At 42.8% G+C, this 20,516-nt stretch overlaps 1 protein-coding gene across 3 annotated transcripts in view; it reads left to right on the top strand.

Annotated features, from left to right (window-relative positions):
• The window catches only part of scn5lab (sodium channel, voltage gated, type V-like, alpha b), a 196,745-nt gene that overhangs the window by 52,758 nt on the left and 123,471 nt on the right, over nt 1-20,516 (top strand). For all 3 annotated transcript variants that reach the window (XM_014181333.2, XM_014181334.2, XM_045710742.1), the window contains 4 exons: nt 3,207-3,335; nt 5,978-6,069; nt 10,079-10,321; nt 16,089-16,152. In XM_014181333.2, coding sequence (XP_014036808.1) covers nt 3,207-3,335; nt 5,978-6,069; nt 10,079-10,321; nt 16,089-16,152 — 528 coding nt within the window. The remainder of the gene's footprint in view (nt 1-3,206; nt 3,336-5,977; nt 6,070-10,078; nt 10,322-16,088; nt 16,153-20,516) is intronic.

The following is a 20,516-nucleotide window of genomic DNA, read 5'->3' as shown; positions in this document are numbered from 1 at the left end:
CTGCTACATGTCTCTGTCTCTTTCTAAAGCTGCTACATGTCTCTGTCTCTTCCTAAAGCTGCTACATGTCTCTGTCTCTCCCTAAAGCTGCTACATGTCTCTGTCTCTAACCTAAAGCTGCTACATGTCTCTGTCTCTTCCTAAAGCTGCTACATGTCTCTGTCTCTTCCTAAAGCTGCTACATGTCTCTGTCTCTTCCTAAAGCTGCTACATGTCTCTGTCTCTTCCTAAAGCTGCTACATGTCTCTGTCTCTCCCTAAAGCTGCTACATGTCTCTGTCTCTTCCTAAAGCTGCTACATGTCTCTGTCTCTTCCTAAAGCTGCTACATGTCTCTGTCTCTCCCTAAAGCTGCTACATGTCTCTGTCTCTTCCTAAAGCTGCTACATGTCTCTCTCTCTTCCTAAAGCTGCTACATGTCTCTGTCTCTTCCTAAAGCTGATACATGTCTCTGTCTCTTCCTAAAGCTGCTACATGTCTCTGTCTCTTCCTAAAGCTGCTACATGTCTCTGTCTCTTCCTAAACCAGCTACATGTCTCTGTCTCTTCCTAAAGCAGCTACATGTCTCTGTCTCTTACCTAAAGCTGCTACATGTCTCTGTCTCTTCCTAAAGCACTACATGTCTCTGTCTCTTCCTAAAGCTGCTACATGTCTCTGTCTCTCCCTAAAGCTGCTACATGTCTCTGTCTCTTCCTAAAGCTGTTACATGTCTCTCTCTCTTCCTTAAGCTGCTACATGTCTCTGTCTCTTCCTAAAGCTGATACATGTCTCTGTCTCTTCCTAAAGCTGCTACATGTCTCTGTCTCTTCCTAAAGCTGCTACATGTCTCTGTCTCTCCCTAAAGCTGCTACATGTCTCTGTCTCTTCCTAAAGTTGCTACATGTCTCTGTCTCTTCCTAAAGCTGCTACATGTCTCTGTCTCTCCCTAAAGCTGCTACATGTCTCTGTCTCTTCCTAAAGCTGTTACATGTCTCTCTCTCTTCCTTAAGCTGCTACATGTCTCTGTCTCTTCCTAAAGCTGATACATGTCTCTGTCTCTTCCTAAAGCTGCTACATGTCTCTGTCTCTTCCTAAAGCTGCTACATGTCTCTGTCTCTTCCTAAACCAGCTACATGTCTCTGTCTCTTCCTAAAGCAGCTACATGTCTCTGTCTCTTCTTAAAGCTGCTACATGTCTCTGTCTCTTCTTAAAGCTGCTACATGTCTCTGTCTCTTCCTAAAGCTGCTACATGTCTCTGTCTCTCCCTAAAGCTGCTACATGTCTCTGTCTCTTCCTAAAGCTGTTACATGTCTCTCTCTCTTCCTTAAGCTGCTACATGTCTCTGTCTCTTCCTAAAGCTGATACATGTCTCTGTCTCTTCCTAAAGCTGCTACATGTCTCTGTCTCTTCCTAAACCAGCTACATGTCTCTGTCTCTTCCTAAAGCAGCTACATGTCTCTGTCTCTTCCTAAAGCTGTTACATGTCTCTGTCTCTTCCTAAAGCACTACATGTCTCTGTCTCTTCCTAAAGCTGCTACATGTCTCTGTCTCTAACCTAAAGCTGCTACATGTCTCTGTCTCTCCCTAAAGCTGCTACATGTCTCTGTCTCTTCCTAAAGCTGCTACATGTCTCTGTCTCTTCCTAAAGCTGCTACATGTCTCTGTCTCTTCCTAAACCTGCTACATGTCTCTGTCTCTCCCTAAAGCTGCTACATGTCTCTGTCTCTAACCTAAAGTTGCTACATGTCTCTGTCTCTTCCTAAAGCAGCTACATGTCTCTGTCTCTTCCTAAAGCTGCTACATGTCTCTGTCTCTAACCTAAAGCTGCTACATGTCTCTGTCTCTAATCTAAAGCTGCTACATGTCTCTGTCTCTCCCTAAAGCTGCTACATGTCTCTGTCTCTTCCTAAAGCTGCTACATGTCTCTGTCTCTAACCTAAAGCTGCTACATGTCTCTGTCTCTTCCTAAAGCTGCTACATGTCTCTGTCTCTTCCTAAATCTGCTACATGTCTCTGTCTCTCCCTAAAGCTGCTACATGTCTCTGTCTCTAACCTAAAGCTGCTACATGTCTCTGTCTCTCCCTAAAGCTGCTACATGTCTCTGTCTCTTCCTAAAGCTGCTACATGCCTCTGTCTCATCCTAAAGCTGCTACATGTCTCTGTCTCTTCCTAAAGCTGCTACATGTCTCTGTCTCTTCCTAAAGCTGCTACATGTCTCTGTCTCTCCCTAAAGCTGCTACATGTCTCTGTCTCTAACCTAAAGTTGCTACATGTCTCTGTCTCTTCCTAAAGCAGCTACATGTCTCTGTCTCTTCCTAAAGCTGCTACATGTCTCTGTCTCTAACCTAAAGCTGCTACATGTCTCTGTCTCTAATCTAAAGCTGCTACATGTCTCTGTCTCTCCCTAAAGCTGCTACATGTCTCTGTCTCTTCCTAAAGCTGCTACATGTCTCTGTCTCTTCCTAAATCTGCTACATGTCTCTGTCTCTCCCTAAAGCTGCTACATGTCTCTGTCTCTAACCTAAAGCTGCTACATGTCTCTGTCTCTCCCTAAAGCTGCTACATGTCTCTGTCTCTTCCTAAAGCTGCTACATGTCTCTGTCTCTTCCTAAAGCTGCTACATGTCTCTGTCTCTTCCTAAAGCTGCTACATGCCTCTGTCTCTTCCTAAAGCTGTTACATGTCTCTGTCTCTTCCTAAAGCTGCTACATGTCTCTGTCTCTTCCTACAGCTGCTACATGTCTCTGTCTCTTCCTAAAGCTGCTACATGTCTCTGTCTCTAACCTAAAGCTGCTACATGTCTCTGTCTCTTCTTAAAGCTGCTACATGTCTCTGTCTCTTCTTAAAGCTGCTACATGTCTCTGTCTCTTCCTAAAGCTGCTACATGTCTCTGTCTCTTCCTAAAGCTGCTACATGTCTCTGTCTCTTCCTAAAGCTGCTACATGTCTCTGTCTCTTACCTAAAGCTGCTACATGTCTCTGTCTCTTCCTAAAGCTGCTACATGTCTCTGTCTCTTCCTAAAGCTGCTACATATCTGTCGCTGTCTCTGTCCCTTTCCTATTGGTTTCTTTCTTCTTTAAAAAATATGTTTTATTTGAACTGCGCTCGGAGTCGGGGAACCCTGTGGAGGAAGAAGAGCAATGTTTTGCCCCTCACCCTAGCTTATGCCATTTCCTGCTAATGTTTTGACTTTTTGTTCCCCCTTTCCCTTACTCCATACACCCGCCCAGGTACACTTTCACTGGCATTTACACGTTTGAGTCATTGATAAAGATTCTGGCGAGGGGATTCTGTGTGGGGCCATTTACCTTCCTGCGGGACCCGTGGAACTGGCTGGATTTCAGTGTGATTGTCATGGCGTAAGTATCTCTCTTGTTACAGTAGACCTCTCTGTATCGCTCCTGTTAGTGTCTGACCCTCTACTTCCTTTGAACCTACTTCCTTTAAACCGGTCCTCTCCTTCCTTTTAAACTGCCATCTACTTCCTTTTAACCTGCCCTCTCCTTCCTTTTAACCTGCCATCCACTTCCTGTTATCCTGCCCTCTCCTTCCTTTTAACCTGTCCTCTCCTTCCTTTTAACCGGTCCTCTCCTTCCTTTTAACCTGCCATCTCCTTCCTTTTAAGCTGTCCTCTCCTTCCTTTTAAGCTGTCCTCTCCTTCCTTTTAAGCTGTCCTCTCCTTCCTTTTAAGCTGTCCTCTCCTTCCTTTTAACCTGCCCTCTCCTTCCTTTTAACCTGCCCTCTCCTTCCTTTTAAGCTGCCCTCTCCTTCCTTTTAAGCTGCCCTCTCCTTCCTTTTAAGCTGTCCTCTTATTCCTTTTAAGCTGTCCTCTCCTTCCTTTTAAGCTGTCCTCTCCTTCCTTTTAAGCTGTCCTCTCCTTCCTTTTAAGCTGCCCTCTCCTTCCTTTTAAGCTGTCCTCTACTTCCTTTTAAGCTGTCCTCTACTTCCTTTTAAGCTGTCCTCTACTTCCTTTTAAGCTGTCCTCTACTTCCTTTTAAGCTGTCCTCTACTTCCTTTTAAGCTGTCCTCTACTTCCTTTTAAGCTGTCCTCTACTTCCTTTTAAGCTGTCCTCTCCTTCCTTTTAAGCTGTCCTCTCCTTCCTTTTAAGCTGTCCTCTCCTTCCTTTTAACCTGTCTTCTCCTTCCTTTTAAGCTGTCCTCTCTTTCCTTTTAAGCTGTCCTCTACTTCCTTTTAAGCTGTCCTCTCCTTCCTTTTAAGCTGTCCTCTCCTTCCTTTTAAGCTGTCCTCTCCTTCCTTTTAAGCTGTCTTCTCCTTCCTTTTAAGCTGTCCTCTCTTTCCTTTTATGCTGCCCTCTCCTTCCTTTTAACCTGCCCTCTACTTACATTTACATTTTACATTTAAGTCATTTAGCAGACGCTCTTATCCAGAGCGACTTACAAATTGGTGCATCCTTAAAATATTGATTTTGGCCTTTACTAATAAAACCCATAGAAACGCATTGAATAACACATTCATAAATGTCATAAAGGACAGTAAAAAAAGAAAAGTAAATACTTACTCGACTACTGGAAATCCCTGATATACTTCACTATACTTCAACCCTCTTTCTTTTTTAACCAATAGATGCAGTGCAAACTTTTACTTCCAACATTTTAGAATGCAACCTGAATTTAATGACCAATTACCGATGTTCTTAATCTTCAAATGTTACATTTTGCTTTGGTAGTGTGGGTGTAGAAAGCACCTTAAGTTGCTTTTGAATAATCTATTTTGCTCCTGACTTTCTACTGTGGATGGTCTAAACACTGAGGATATATGGCACCTTTTTTCTAAGGGAACAATTTTGAACATCCCCACCGTGCATTAACTGACTCACCTGTGAGAAAACCGTGTTTGAAGTAGGACTGTAGGTACGGCGCCAAAGGCTCAGGCAGTTTCCCAGTCACCCATAACAGCCTCTAAACCAATGACAGATTGTCCGATAGGGGACCTTAACCAGAAGCAGGTTCCAATGGAGTCATTAAGGATGCCTCCAGAGATTGGATTAAGCCCCCCCCCCCGATGAAGTGTTGATTTCTCGTTTGGCTCCTGCAGCTTTATTTCCAGTCGACCTTGAACTGGAAGCCTCTGTGGGGTCAGATGGATATTTAGCAGGACAGGGACACATCAGTTACCGACCCCCGCTGCCCTCCCACTCGTGTTGACAGACAGGCCACCTTCCTTCCCGCCGCTGGCTTTATTAAATCCAGACTGATGACCAGGAAAACGGATACCCCCCCACGCTGATAAATATCCACACCCCCAACCCTGGGGGTTCCCATGGAAACGGATCGCATGCCATGTTAGCTATGAAGCTTTCGGAAAACTCACCTCAGAAATGTAATAAGGAATGGAACCACTTAGATCCAGAAGACTTAACATACCTCATATGATCAGCACATGGACTGGCACCATATTAGTTTTTCAAAATCTTCTGGAGTCTCTTGATGTGGAGACATACTAACAGCACACATAACTGTAAAGAAAACTAACAGGAAATATATATACCTTGCTGTTTCTGTCCTGTTCTCCATGGAAAGCTTCACTAAGAGGCAGTGAGCAGTGCTTAGCCTGCAGTTGTCTTGCCATTTTTTGTTGTTGTTGGTGTTTGACCAAATAACTGTAATTTGATCCTGCAGGTTGCTAACCGAATTTGTTAAAGTAGGCAATCTCCAAGCACTTCGAACATTCAGGGTCCTCAGAGCATTGAAAACTATTTCAGTAATCCCAGGTAAGAGGGAGTCTCCCCTTGTGCTGCAGTGTTACCAACAAATGGGTTACATTGTCTATCGTCCAGTCCACATACTGTTACTGTACTGTACATGCCCCTTCACCCTCTTCCTCCTCTCTGTCCAATCCAAAGCCATCCTCTCTGACCCTTGACCTCACTCCAAGCCCCCCCCCCCTCCCCTCTCTTCCAATCCCGGCCCATTCAACTGTTGTGTTTTGCCTGTCGTCGGTGCTTTGTCATTGTGTCTGCTTGACTTTCACTTGTTGCAGATATGTTACTGAGTTTGTGGACCTGGGCAATGTCTCAGCCTTACGGACGTTCAGAGTCCTACGAGCACTGAAAACTATCTCAGTCATCCCAGGTGAGAAGGGAGTTTCAAACACTAAGACACCACCCACAGTTGGAAGAACTAAACCCCGGCTACGTTCCAATATGTCTATACTAGCACCCTACTGTACTTAGGATGAAGCAATGTATTGGGCATGCACCCAAAGTGGCCTGCTATTGTGGGTATTGGAACAGAGTCCCTTGTCATTCCCTTTTTGTTTCCGGTAATCAAACTAACCAGTGAGTGGAAATGAGACCTTTGAGTTGGGCAACGTCTGATTCAAAATGGAGGATTCTCACATTTTAGATTCTCAAAGAATATGTTTGCCCATAGTTTGTTTTAAGTTGTATTAGGCTTATGTACGGGATCCGAATGGTTTGCATCACCCTACGAAATGCATACCTGCAGGCTCCTTCTGGACAACGCAACAACAATAAGAAATAAGAAAAGATAAGAATACAAACATAAAGTAAATGGGTCAAAAGAATATAATAAATATTTTAGCTTAAGTATAATAAAGGAAGGCACAATTTATAGTCCAATATTAACACACGTATTGGGGAAGGAAGGGATGGGGGGCAATGTATAACGCACCATGTTATACATTACAAAATAGATGACAAACACCATTCCTTTATCAAAAGGCTTGTTGTTACATTGTTCCTTCTATAAGAGTGGTAGCAACCATTGTGTTCTGACTTGAATTCATTTTGTATTTAGATGTATGTATGCCATTCATTTATTAAAAATACAAATCTAGTTTCTTTCAAGGCGTAGTCATGCATCAATGCTTGCATCCACATGCTGTATGCAAACACTTCACTATAGACATCAACATAGTGAATATATAGTCCACAGATAAAGTTTCAACATGACATCTGGCCTTAAGCCCAAGGATTATGTTACCTCGTTATCTGACTCAACAGGTCTCATTCACCCTTAGTGTTTAACAGGCATGGGTATAGTCAAATACCACTTTGTATGGTAATAATATCTCCATTCACAACAGACGCTCCCATAGGAAGCAGGACATACAGTCCATTCAGAATGGATCTCTACTCAAATAGGACTAAAGCCCTTGTTTGGATGGAACAGGTGTAGTACCCTTAGCAACATATAGTGCAATTATATTTCTGAGCAGGGACCTTTATGTAAACTTACAGTGCATAAACTGTCCACTTGACCTGGCCAGGGAAAAACCCTGGACCCTACTTTTTACTTTACGCTATAGGACCTAGACTCCTAGATTTACCTGGTAGGTCACTTTGGGATGATCTGTACCATACAGTAGCTACCCGGTATCTACTCTGCAGGGGCTAACTTCCATCAGTCATGGCCCATGTATTCCACTTCTTCCTGTTGTCGGGTGCTGTTGAGACACATGGTGCGTCAGGCTCTTCATGGCTGACCTCCTTTGGCCCACACCATCTTCTGGAAATGCCAGACTGGAAGTGACGGTTTAGAGACTGAATTCCTCTCTGTGTTCATACTGTACAGCAGTCTGGCCCCTCACACTACCTTTAATCCAACACAAATCCTGGCCAAATATGAATCAGGATAGTGAGGTAATAGCATAGGATCAGATAAGCTAAATATAGTTAGCTAAGAAAAAAATGCTAGAAAATCTTGGAAATGCTTTGGGCACATTCTGAGACAGGGTTAAAGTCAAAATGTCAGTCAATTAGTCAGTTAGCCAGTCAGTCAGTTAGTTTGTCAGCCAGTCAGCCAGTCAGTCAGTTAGTTTGTCAGCAAGTCAGTCAGTTAGTTTGTCAGCCAGTCAGTTCGTTTGTCAGCCAGCCAGTCAATCAGCCAGTCAGGGTCAGTTAGTTTGTCAGCCAGTCAGTTAGTTTGTCAGCCAGCCAGTCAATCAGCCAGTCAGGCAGTCAGTCAGTTAGTTTGTCAGCCAGCCAGTCAATCTGCCAGGCAGGCAGTCAGTCAGTTAGTCAGTCAGCCAGTCAGCAATTCCGTTCAGTCAGTCAGTTAATTTGTCAGTCAGTTAATTTGTCAGTCAGTTAGTTTGTTAGCCAGTCAGCCGGTTAGTTTCTCAGTCAGTCAGTTAGTTAGTTTGTCAGCCAGTCAGTCAGCCAGTTAGTTTGTCAGCCAGTCAGTTAGTTTGTCAGCCAGTCAGTTAGCCAGTCAATCAGCCAGTCAGTCATTCATTCAGTTAGTTTGTCAGCCAGTCAGTCAGTCAGCCAATCAGCCAATTAGTTAGTTTGCCAGCCAGTTAGTCAGTCACTCAGTTAGTTTGCCAGTCAGTCAACAAGTCAGTTAGTTTGTCAGCCAGTCAACAAGTCAGTTAGTTTGTCAGCCAGTCAACAAGTCAGTTAGTTTGTCAGCCAGTCAGTCAGTCAGTCAGTCAGTTAGTCAGCCAATCACAAGTCAGTTTGCCAGGCAGTTAGTCATCCAGTTCTTTGTCAGTCAGTCAGTTAGTTTGTCAGCCAGTCAGTTAGTTTGTCAGCCAGTCAACAAGTCAGTTAGTTTGTCAGCCAGTCAACAAGTCAGTTAGTTTGTCAGCCAGTCAGTCAGTCAGTCAGTCAGTCAGTTAGTCAGCCAATCAGCCAATTAGTCAGTTTGCCAGCCAGTTAGTCAGTCACTCAGTTACTTTGTCAGTCAGTCAGTTAGTTTGTCAGCCAGTCAGTTAGTTTGTCAGCCAGTCAACAAGTCAGTTAGTTTGTCAGCCAGTCAACAAGTATGTTAGTTTGTCAGCCAGTCAGTCAGTCAGTCAGTCAGTCAGTCAGTTAGTCAGCCAATCAGCCAATTAGTCAGTTTGCCAGCCAGTTAGTCAGTCACTCAGTTACTTTATCAGTCAGTCTGTTAGTTTGTCAGCCAGTCAGTTAGTTTGCCAGTCAGCCAGTCAATCAGCCAGTCAGTCAGTCAGTTAGTTTGTCAGCCAGTCAATCAGCCAGATAGTTTGTTAGCCAGTCAGCAAGTCAGTTAGTTTGTCAGCCAGTCAGTTATTTTGTCAGCCAGTCAGTTAGTTTGTTAGCCACTCAGTCAGTTTGTCAGCCAGTCAGTCAGTCAGTTAGTTTGTTAGCCAGTCAGTTTGTCAGCCAGTCAGTTAGTTTGTCAGCCAGCCAGCCAGTCAGTCAGCCAGTAAATCAGTCATTATTTGGGAAGCGTCTGTTGTCAATGACCATACATTGTGAATTTTTCGGTGCATTTTTGATCTCTCAAAAAGAAACAAGACAATGTTTCTTTCTGTAGAGGTTAGTTTGTTTTTGTTAGCTTTCTTTGTATTTTGAATGCTATGTCGGTGTCTTCAGTTTCTGTGTGGCCTTCTTGCTTTTAATGTTCTGAATTTGTAACTGTACAGTTTATTTCATCCACGTCATGGTTAGTATTATTAGTGACGGGCACTGATATGAAAAATCGCTATCAATATCAGTTGCATTTTTTCAAACTAATATCAAAGATTGCAACTGTATGGACTTAACTTCTACGGCTTTGTGAAATTCAATTTCCCATTGGGCCAAGGGTGAATGTTCTGGGGGCCTAACCTACCCAACCTGTTTGAACACAATGGGCTCTACGTTGAGAGCCTGTGAGAGGGCTTTGTGCCTGCAGAAACACTAATGTTTCCTCTTTTACATAAATGTGTGGGTTAACAGCAAGGATAAGCCAATATCACGATGTGCCTTGCACATATCGATTACAAACTATCTTGATATCATATCAAATTATCGATAATGGTGCCCACCACTAATTATTATGGATAGTGAGTCGTTGTATTGTTCCTTATACAATTATTGTAACTTTTGTAACTTGTTATACAGAGTGATGCACTGTAGTTAAGTCACTGTAAACAAGCCCCACTATACCGTATGTTATTGTAAAAAGTAAGAGACCACTAACTTCCAGGATTGTTTATAATTATTTTTGTTAAATGTTTAAATTACATATACATAATAACCATTTTCAGTTATTAGATCTAAAACAGTTCCTTATGATTAGACAGAGCTAGCTAACCAAAGATAGCTTCTATTTACCCTGTGTCCATTTCTATGACCATGTGTGTGCGTGCTGACCTATTGACCTTGGGCAGGCTTGAAGACCATTGTGGGCGCGCTGATCCAGTCGGTGAAGAAGCTGGCGGACGTGATGATCCTGACCGTGTTCTGCCTCAGTGTGTTTGCCCTCATTGGCCTGCAGCTCTTCATGGGTAACCTGCGGCAGAAGTGCGTCCGCAGCACAGCGCACTGCGTCAACAACACCCTCAACACCAACACCACCTTCTTCTGCAACAACCGGACGTGGCCCTCGCTCAAAGACTTCATCGCAGACGAAGGTGAGCACTGTGCGTCAGTTAAACGCCTGCTTAACCTGTTATGGCTAGGGGGCAGTATTTTCACGGCTGGATAAAAAACGTACCCGATTTAATCTGGTTACTACTCCTGCCCAGTAACTAGAATATGCATATAATTATTGGCTTTGGATAGAAAACACTCCAAAGTTTCTAAAACTGTTTGAATGGTGTCTGAATATAACAGAACTCAAATGGCAGGTCAAAACCTGAGAGATTCCTTTACAGGAAGTGGCCTGTCTGACCATTTCTTGAACTTCTTTGCCATCTCTATCTTTTACAAAGGATCTCTGCTCTAACGTGACACTTCCTACGTCTTCCATGGGCGCTCAGAGCCCGGGAAAAACCTGAATGTCGTCATCCCAGCCCCAGGCTGAAACACATTATCGCCTTTCTCAAGTGGCCGATCAAGGGACTGTGGGCTTAGGCGCGTGCCCTGGCCGCCCCCATCTTTGTGATTTTTCCTCTGTTTGCCGAAAAGGAGATTCCCGGTCTGAATATTATGGCTTTTTTACGAGATAAATTGCATAAAAATTGATTTTAAACAGCGGTTGACATGCTTCGAAGTACGGTAATGGAATATTTAGAATTTTTTTGTCACGAATTGCGCCATGCGTGCGACCCTGATTTACCATTTCGGATAGTTTCTGGAACGCACGAACAAAACGCCGCTATTCGGATATAACGATGGATTATTTTGGACCAAACCAACATTTGTTATTGAAGTAGCAGTCCTGGGAGTGCATTCTGACGAAGACAACAAAAGGTAATCAAACTTTTATAATAGTAAATCTGATTTTGGTGAAGGCTAAACTTGCCGGGTGTCTAAATAGCTAGCCCGTGATGGCTGGGCTATGTACTTAGAATATTGCAAAATGTGCTTTCACCAAAAAGCTATTTTAAAATCGGACATATCGAGTGCATAGAGGAGTTCTGTATCTATAATTCTTAAAATAATTGTTATGCTTTTTGTGAACGTTTATCGTGAGTAATTTAGTAAATTCTTAGCCACTTCCTCCGGAAGTTTGCGGGGGGTATGCTAGTTCTGAACGTCACATGCTAATGTAAAAAGCTGTTTTTTGATATAAATATGAACTTGATTGAACAAAACATGCATGTATTGTATAACATAATGTCCTAGGTGTGTCATCTGATGAAGATCATCAAAGGTTAGTGCTGCATTTAGCTGTCTTCTGGGTTTTTGTGACATTATATGCTAGCTTGAAAAATGGGTGTCTGATTATTTCTGGCTTGGTACTCTGCTGACATAATCTAATGTTTTGCTTTCGCTGTAAAGCCTTTTTGAAATCGGACAGTGTGGTTAGATAAAGGAGAGTCTTGTTTTTAAAATGCTGTGAAATAGTCATATGTTTGAAAAATTGAAGTTTTTGTATTTTTGAGGAATTTGTAATTCGCTCATTGGATATTGGAGCAGGTGTTGCGCTAGCGGAACGTCTAGATGTAAGAGTGAATGAATGTATCATTTAGTTCAAAAGGCTGACCCTATTGAGAGCAAAGATCCCTTTTGCGAGAGAGACTTGTTGTATAGGGTGGCTTAGGGCTAAATGCCCCCCACGGTTAAACACCCCCTCCTGTAATTCTCATAATTCGCTGGATGCTACTAGTCTTTCCCTGGAGGCCACTAGTCGTTCCCTGGAGGCCACTAGTCGTTCCCTGGAGGCCACTAGTCGTTCCCTGGATGCCACTAGTCTTTCCCTGGATGCCACTAGTCTTTCCCTGGATGCCATCTAGTCTTTCCCTGGAGGCCACTAGTCTTTCCCTGGATGCCACTAGTCTTTCCCTGGATGCCTCTAGTCTTTCCCTGGAGGCCACTAGTCTTTCCCTGGATGCCACTAGTCTTTCCCTGGATGCCTCTAGTCTTTCCCTGGAGGCCACTAGTCTTTCCCTGGATGCCTCTAGTCTTTCCCTGGATGCCTCTAGTCTTTCCCTGGATGCCTCTAGTCTTTCCCTGGAGGCCACTAGTCTTTCCTTGGATGCCTCTAGTCTTTCCCTGGATGCCTCTAGTCTTTCCCTGGAGGCCACTAGTCTTTCCCTGGAGGCCTCTAGTCTTTCCCTGGATGCCTCTAGTCATGCTCAACTAAAAATATCTCAGCTTTGTAGATTATCCCAACAAAACAATATGGAGGTACATTGATCTAATATTTTGTCTTTTCGAAAAAGTGATATTTATCTAATCTAATGAAGTTAGATCTATAAACGTTTCATATACAGTACCAGTCAAAAGTTTGGACACTCTACTCATTTTTTAAACAATTTTCTACATTGTAGAATAATAGTGAAGACATCAAAACTATGAAATAACACATATCAAATCATGTAGTAACCAAAAAAGTGTTAAACAAATCCAAGTATATTTTATATTTTAGATTCTTCAAAGTAGCCACCCATTGCCTTGATGACAGCTTTGGAAACTCTTGGCATTCTCTCAACCAGCTTCATGAGGTACACCTGGAATGCATTTCAATTAACAACTGTGCCTTGTTAAAATTTAATGTGTGAAATTTCTTTCCTTCTCTATGTGTTTGAGCCAATCAGTTGTGTTGTGGCAAGGTAGGGGTGGTATACAGAAGATAGCCCAATTTGGTAAAAGGCCAAGTCCCTATTATGGCAAGAACAGCTCAAATAAGCAAAGAGAAACGACAGTCCATCATTACTTTAAGACACGAAGGTCAGTCAATGCGGAACATTTCAAGAACTTAGAAAGTTTCTTTGAGTGCAGTCGCAAAAACCATCAAGCGCTAGGATGAAACTGGCTCACATGAGGACCGCCACAGGAAAGGAAGGCTCAGAGTAACCTCTGCTTCAGAGGATAAGTTCATTAGCGTTACCAGCCTCAGAAATTGCAGCCCAAATAAATGCTTCACAGAGTTCAAGTAGTAGACACATCTCAACATCAACTGTTCAGAGGAGACTGCATGAATCAGGCCTTCATGGTCGAATTGCTGCAAAGAAACCACTACTAAAGGACACCAATAAGAAGAAGAGACTTGCTTGGGCCAAGAAACACGCGCAATGGACATTAGACTGGTGGAAATCTGTCCTTTGGTCGATGAGTCCAAATTTGAGATTTTTGGTTCCAACTGCCATGTCTTTGTGAGACGCGGAGTAGGTAAACAGATGATCTCTGCATGTGTGGTTCCCACCGTGAAGCATGGAGGAGGAGGTGTGATGGTGAGGGGGTGCTTTACTGGTGACGCTGTCGGTGATTTATTTAGAATTCTAGGCACACTTAACCAGCATGGCTACCACAGCATTCTGCAGCGATACGCTATCCCATCTGGTTTGCGCTTAGTGGGACTATCATTTGTTTTTCAACAGGACAATGATCCAACACACCTCCAGGCTGTGTAAGGGCTATTTGACCAAGAAAGAGAGTGATGGAGGGCTCTATCAGATGACGTGGCCTTCACAATCACCCGACCTCAAGCCAATTGAGATGGTTTGGGATGAGTTGGACAGCAGAGTCAATGAAAAGCAGCCAACAAGTGCTCAACATATGTGGGAACTCCTTCAAGACTGTTGAAAAAGCATTCCAGGTGAAGTTGTTTGAGAGAATGCCAAGAGTGTGCAAATCAGTCATCAAGGCAAAGGGTGGCTACTTTGAAGTATTTGTATTTGTTAACACTTTTTTGGTTACTACATTATTCCATATGTGTTATTTCATAGTTTTGATGTCTTCACTATTATTCTACAATGTAGAAAATAGTAGAAATAAAGAAAAACCCTTGAATGAGTAGGTGTGTTCAACATTTTGACTGGTACTGTATAAGAATCTTACCAAAACTGTCAGAAAATAGAAATGTCCCTTAAATTACCCTATTAGGAGACTGAAAATAGATTTTTGAGGGGTAAAACCATACTACAAAAAAACTAAATGTTTTGCTTTCACCAAACATTTGCCAATGTGTTGCTACAGAGAGGTCACACAGAGGCTGTGAAGTAAAGAAAGAATTCTGGGAAATGCTGGTCAAGTGTAATTGAAGAGCACAGCCATGTGACACGCCAGATTAAATATTTTTTGTGAGCAAATTCCAGCCCCCTCGTCTATTCGAGATTTCCTGTACTCGATAGCTTTTTGCCCAAAATTAGAATACTCTATATTCCCTGCCACTGACACAATGTAATTAGACATATGCAATAGCGTGGGCCTGCCTCAAGCTTTGGTGACGTTGAGCTTTTACTCAAGGCTACGTGTGTTATTAACGTGTGATATGAAATGTGAAGTATCCTCGAAATATGAAAAAATTAACAACACCAGAGCAGTAGATTATATGTTAGTGTATAAGATTAACATGCTGTAATATAGACCTGGTTTCAAACAATATTTGAAATCTTTCAAATACTCTCAGTTTTTGCTTTAACCTGCCTGGAGTGCCACTTGGACAGAGTTTGCACTTTTGGGATTCTTCCATTGAGCCAGCCAAGCTTAATCAAACACAGGTAATGTATTTGAACAATTTCAACCAGTTGAACCCAGGTCTGGCTCACATGCTGTTGTAGTGATTGATGTTTCTTAACTGCACTAATATGGTCATAAGGTCGTGGGTCTCTTAGCTTTGGGAAAGTCTCACAGTTGTTGTGTGACCTCAACCAAACGTTACATTTATTTTTTTTAAATTTAACTAGGCAGGTCAGTTAAGAACAAATTCTTATTTTCAATGACGGCCTAGGAACAGTGGGTTAACTGCCTTGTTCAGGGGCAGAACGACAGATTTGTACCTTGTCAGCTCAGGGATTCGAACTTGGAACCTTTTGATTATTAGTCCAACGCTCTAACCACTAGGCTACCCTGCTGCCCCACATGCAGCCATAGCATAACATGTTTGCAGAGGATAATGTGTAACCTAGAAAACGGCTCACACAGCAGTTGTTTGAGGCTCATTATGGACACACAGGACATGGCAGTGTTCTGTTCCATTGTCCTCTGTACTGTACTATCCAAACAGGCAATAACAGAGACAGCCCTGCAGCGATGGGACTACAAGGGTCCACCCTCACCAACACAAATCATTGCGTGCTAACCTTTGCTGCGCAACACTGACGTGGCACAGATGTTTAAATGGACTTAAATGGTGAATGATTGCCACATGACGAGACCGCATGACGCCTGACCATCATGATATAATGATAGTAAACACCACAGCCAAACAAACAAAGCAAAAACAAAGAACAGCTCAATATTGTTTCCTGAGATTGCATCTATTATTTTTTCTTTAACACAGCAACGATGTATAGCTCATAAAAATAAAAAAAAACAGACTTTTTTTCAATTTGTAAGACTCATCTTTTTTTTGTGGGAGTCGGCAGCAACACAGTTACTGGGTTCTGCTATTCATTCATTCATTCACCCCCCCCCCCTTCAACTTCAAGCAGGGTCCGCTATACATCACCTTAAAAATACGTAAAATGTTCTAAGCAGGCTACTGGTCCCTAAAAGTTCGGGTGAAACACAAAACGATAACATTTTCTTAATTTGATAAATGATTAAAATCATACATCCAGTGGGTTATTTAAGGGTGGGCTGATTTGAGATCAGTGATTAATATAATACAGTCAATAAACAACTTTCCCCAAGCAGGGAAGGCTGCCTTTTCAGGACAAGGAGTTCTGGTCATAAGGTCTGAGTACCATTGAAATACTTTTAACGTTGCGGTGCTAATGCTTTTGGACACATTCAGCAATACTGGGGCAATGTAATCAAATAAAATACAAATCTTTCTCCCTTTTTCAGACAACTACTACAAAGTGGAGGGAGCTAAGGATGCCTTAATATGTGGGGACGGGAGTGATGCTGGGTAAGTGACACTGCTCTTTCTCCTCGTTCTATTGCTATAGAAAATGTCAGTGAACAATAGCCAATAATTATGAATGTGCATCACTGTGAAGATAGGTTAGTACCATTCTGTATGTGCTGTAGCCAGCTCCCCTCTTGTTGATCTTGTTTGGCATGGTTAGGAACAAAAACAGAGAAGTGTTGGCGAAATACCAAACAGACCGGACCACCAGGCTAGTGTAATGGTGGCTTGTACTGTCGATGGTTTAACCATAGCCTCATGATCCATAGCCTCATGAACCTTAGCATCATGTTGTATGCTCTAGTCTAGTACATGCTGTTGAGCAGTACCAGAGGATGTCACAAAGGGGCCCTGAGGTTAGGGTTTAGGTGGCTGAGATGATGCCTGTCGCTGTGTAGCTAAGTCAACAGAGATAGCCTGGCTCTGAGGGTGTGAGTCAGCAAGACGGAGTGATGGCGACTGATGGTGACTCAGCTGCCCTCAGGCTGTAGAGAGAAGACACCATGGGCTTATCAACCACCATCCATCCTGTGAGAGCCAATAGGCTTTAACAAGCGAGTGGGCCTTGACAGTAACTTGAACTATGGTTGCGTTGCTAATATGGCAGAATTGGTTTCCTCAAACTATGCTTGATGAGTAACCTTGCATTGGACGGGAAGATGTGTTAGCACTAATGTGTGTTTAGGCTTTAGCTCAGAGGGATAATGCGTTTTTGAGTCATGCGGATTGACACTGGTGCGCTACACAGTAGGCTTGCAGGTCCAAGAAGGACCGCATCCCACAGTTTTTTGTAGATATTTTTGCTGTCATGATGCGTGCACCCCAAGTTATTATAGCACAGTTGGAGTAATGTGGATAGAAGTAAGCCCAGCTACGCCTCTCCCGAGCCCATTGAGGAGATGCAAAGATGAGCCAAGGGACCTAATTCAGGGAGAAAACAGGGTAAACAAATATGCTTTTAGCCATACCACCCTGGACATGCCTGTTCAGGGTTGGGCCTGGTTAGTACTGGGACGGGAGACTGCCTGGATATACCCAATGCCGCAACCAAAAATTATAATATATATACAGTACCAGTCAAAAGTTTGGACACACCTACTCATTCAAGGGTTTTTCTTTATTTTTACTATTTTCTACATTGTAGAATAATAGTGAAGACATCAAAACTATGAAATAACACAAAAAAGTGTTTAACAAATCAAAATATATTTTATATTTGAGGTTCTTCAAAGTAGCCACCCTTTGCCTTGATGACAGCTTTGCACACTTTTGGCATTCTCTCAACCAGCTTCACCTGGAATTCTTTTCCAACAGTCTTGAAGGAGTTCTCACATATGCTGAGCACTTGTTGGCTGCTTTTCCTTCAGTCCGCGGTCCAACTCATCCCAAACCATCTCAATTGGCTTGAGGTCGGGTGATTGTGGAGGCCGGTCATCTGGCATCCACAACACTTTTTTGGTTACTACATGATTTCATATGTGTTCACTATTATTCTACAACGTAGAAAATAGTACAAAATATGGAAAAACCCTTGAATGAGTAGGTGTGTCCAAACTTTTGACTGGTACTGTATATATAAAAGAAGTAAGCCCAGCTTATAAATAGTCATTTAGTTTAACTAATAACTTTGGTGTGCGTCACTTTGACATTGGATAATCTTTATGTTTTAAGGATTGGGGCCAAAAATAAATAAATAAATAATATCTCAGAAAATAATGGTCAGTTTACAATTCCTGAATATATCTCCCACATTCACTGAAGAGAAACGACATTGACCTCAACCCAAACCTGATGTATTTTGGACCAAGATTTGGAATGGCGAAGGGATGTATTTTAGACTGAGATGGGAATAGCAATTGGGAGAACATGCATGTTGCATGGCTGGGGGTAAATCACCAAACGTGTCGGCTCATCACCCTGGCCATGAATGTGACATGCTAGTACCCGGCTGCCCTCTGGATGACAGTATGAGGGGTTGAGCCATGGGAGACTGCAGTTAGCATATCAACATGTGACCTCTGACATCACTTGTGTACTGTGTACATTTTAGGACACCCAGTGGCAGTTGTATCCACAGAAAAGAAGGCGAGTCTGAACACAACTACACTGAGTATGCAACAGCGAAAAATGTGTCCATGAAGTGTGGCATCTTTCTTAGCCATTAAGCAACAACATGATAGTCACTTTCAGGGAGGATAAAGGGAGCATCTTTAATATTCGTCAAGTTAACATCAGATGGCAACTTTCCCAATCATTCTGATGTTGTTCTGAGACATTCTGAATCCCATTCTCAGCCCAACTACTCATCAAATGAATGTACTTTACATAGACATGGAATTAATGAATGCCCTCAACACTAGCATGACCCGTCCTGCCAAAACTCTAATCCTGTAACGCCAAGTGATTTTGGAGCAACGGGCAGGAGTGGCAGGAGAGGAGTGCCAGGGCTAAGATCTAGAGTTTTACAAAAGTAAATAATACCTATCTGTATTCTGTTGGGTGCCAAGCTCTAATGTGCCACACGGTTTCCATTTTGCTCCATCCACAAACACAGACAAAATAGTCCCCACTTTCAATTTAATCTCCTACTTTTATACTTACAAAATAATTATGGAAAATTAATACCAACGACATTTCATCCATGTCTTTTCCAGGCAATCACACAGGCAGTCTCCATCTTTTATGAACAAAGCATGCACTGTCAAATGCAAGCCTCTTCCAATGCCCTCAATGTCGCGTGATGCTAGCTCATGCTTTCAACACCCCCCCACCACAAATGGTTAAAAAAATCAAATCAAATGTATTTATATAGCCCTTCTTACATCAGCTGATATCGCAAAGTGCTGTACAGAAAACCAGCCTAAAACCCCAAACAGCAAGCAATGCAGGTGTAGAAGCACGGTGGCTAGGAAAAATAATTATCTTTAAAAAGCTGCTGTAATTGATACCATGACATTTCAACATTCTAATCTTCCATCCCCCCTCTTTTCTTTTTAAAAATTCCTGTGAGACTGGGAATCTATTGAAGATGTAATGGAAAGTAGGAAAGACATACAGGTTGTGAGTTATTGGGCGGATGCCTAAAGGGAGAGCAGAGTAATGGTCCCTTGGGGTGAGTTATGGCGGGCTGGGGACATGGTAAATGTAACATCTGCCTCCAGCCACACGGAGACAAAGGACATATTTGTCTGTCTCTCTGAGAGATAACAGCCAATCCAATCGCACGCTCCAGCTTGTGTCCACGAATGATAAAACAGCCAGGCTCCAAGCTTTGTCTGTCTGGTGCATGGTGATTGGTCAGCAAACTCCAAAGCTCTGATTTATGCAACGTTCACGTACTTGTCGGAATTAGGAAACTCCGACTTGCTAACTGGTTGTAGTTATATATGTTCCACGTTCAACCAGTTAGCAAGTCGGAAATTATCAAGTTTTCTAGTTCCGACTAACACGTGAACACGGCATATATCAGCTTTGGAGTTTGGTGACCAGTTAGTCGCCATATTTTAGCCATTGATTCAATTTAAATGGAACATTAAAGGTATTAAATACTGTGGCCTTACATGGCCTTAAATAATGTCTCACCTTCATTTTTTGTGCTATGATTTCTTACTCTTTAACAAAATGCCAAACACCCATCTAAGTGGTCAAAGGATGGAACTGCCTCGAAAATATTGAGTGAAATACACTATATATACAAAAGTATGTGGACACCCCTTCAAATTAGTGGATTTGGCTATTTCAGCCACACCCATTGCTGACAGGTGTATAAAATCGAGCACACACCTATGCAATCTCCATGGACAAAGATTGGCAGTACAATGATCTTACTGAAGAACTCAGTGACTTTCAACGTGGCACCGTCATAGGATGCCACCTTTCCAACAAGTCAGTTCGTAAAATTTCTGCCCTGCTAGGGCTGCCCTGGTCAACAGTAAGTGCTGTTATTGTGAAGTCTAGGACAACGGCTCAGCTGCAAAGTGGTAGGCTACACAAACTCACAGAACAGGACTGCTGAGTGCTGAAGCGAGTAGCGTGTGAAAAACACTCACTACTGAGTTCCAAACTGCCTCTGGAAGCAACGTCAGCACAAGAACTGTTAGTCTGGAGCTTCATGAGAAGGGATTCCATGGCCGAGCAGCCGCACACAAGCCTAAGATCACCATGCGCAATGCCAAGCATCAGCTGGTGTAGTGTAATGCTCGACGCCATTGGACTCTGGAGCAGTGGAAACGTGTTCTCTGGAGTGATGAATCACGCTTCACCATCTGACAGTCCGACGGATGAATCTGGGTTTGGCGGATGCCAGGAGAACGTTTCCTGCCCGAATGCGGAGTGACGACTGTAAAGTTTGTTAGAGGAGGAAT

This window comes from Salmo salar, chromosome ssa29, assembly GCF_905237065.1.
Source record: "Salmo salar chromosome ssa29, Ssal_v3.1, whole genome shotgun sequence".
NCBI lineage: Eukaryota > Metazoa > Chordata > Actinopteri > Salmoniformes > Salmonidae > Salmo > Salmo salar.
The sequence above is the reverse complement of the archived record's forward strand: the minus strand, read 5'-3'. Positions and strand labels throughout refer to the sequence as shown.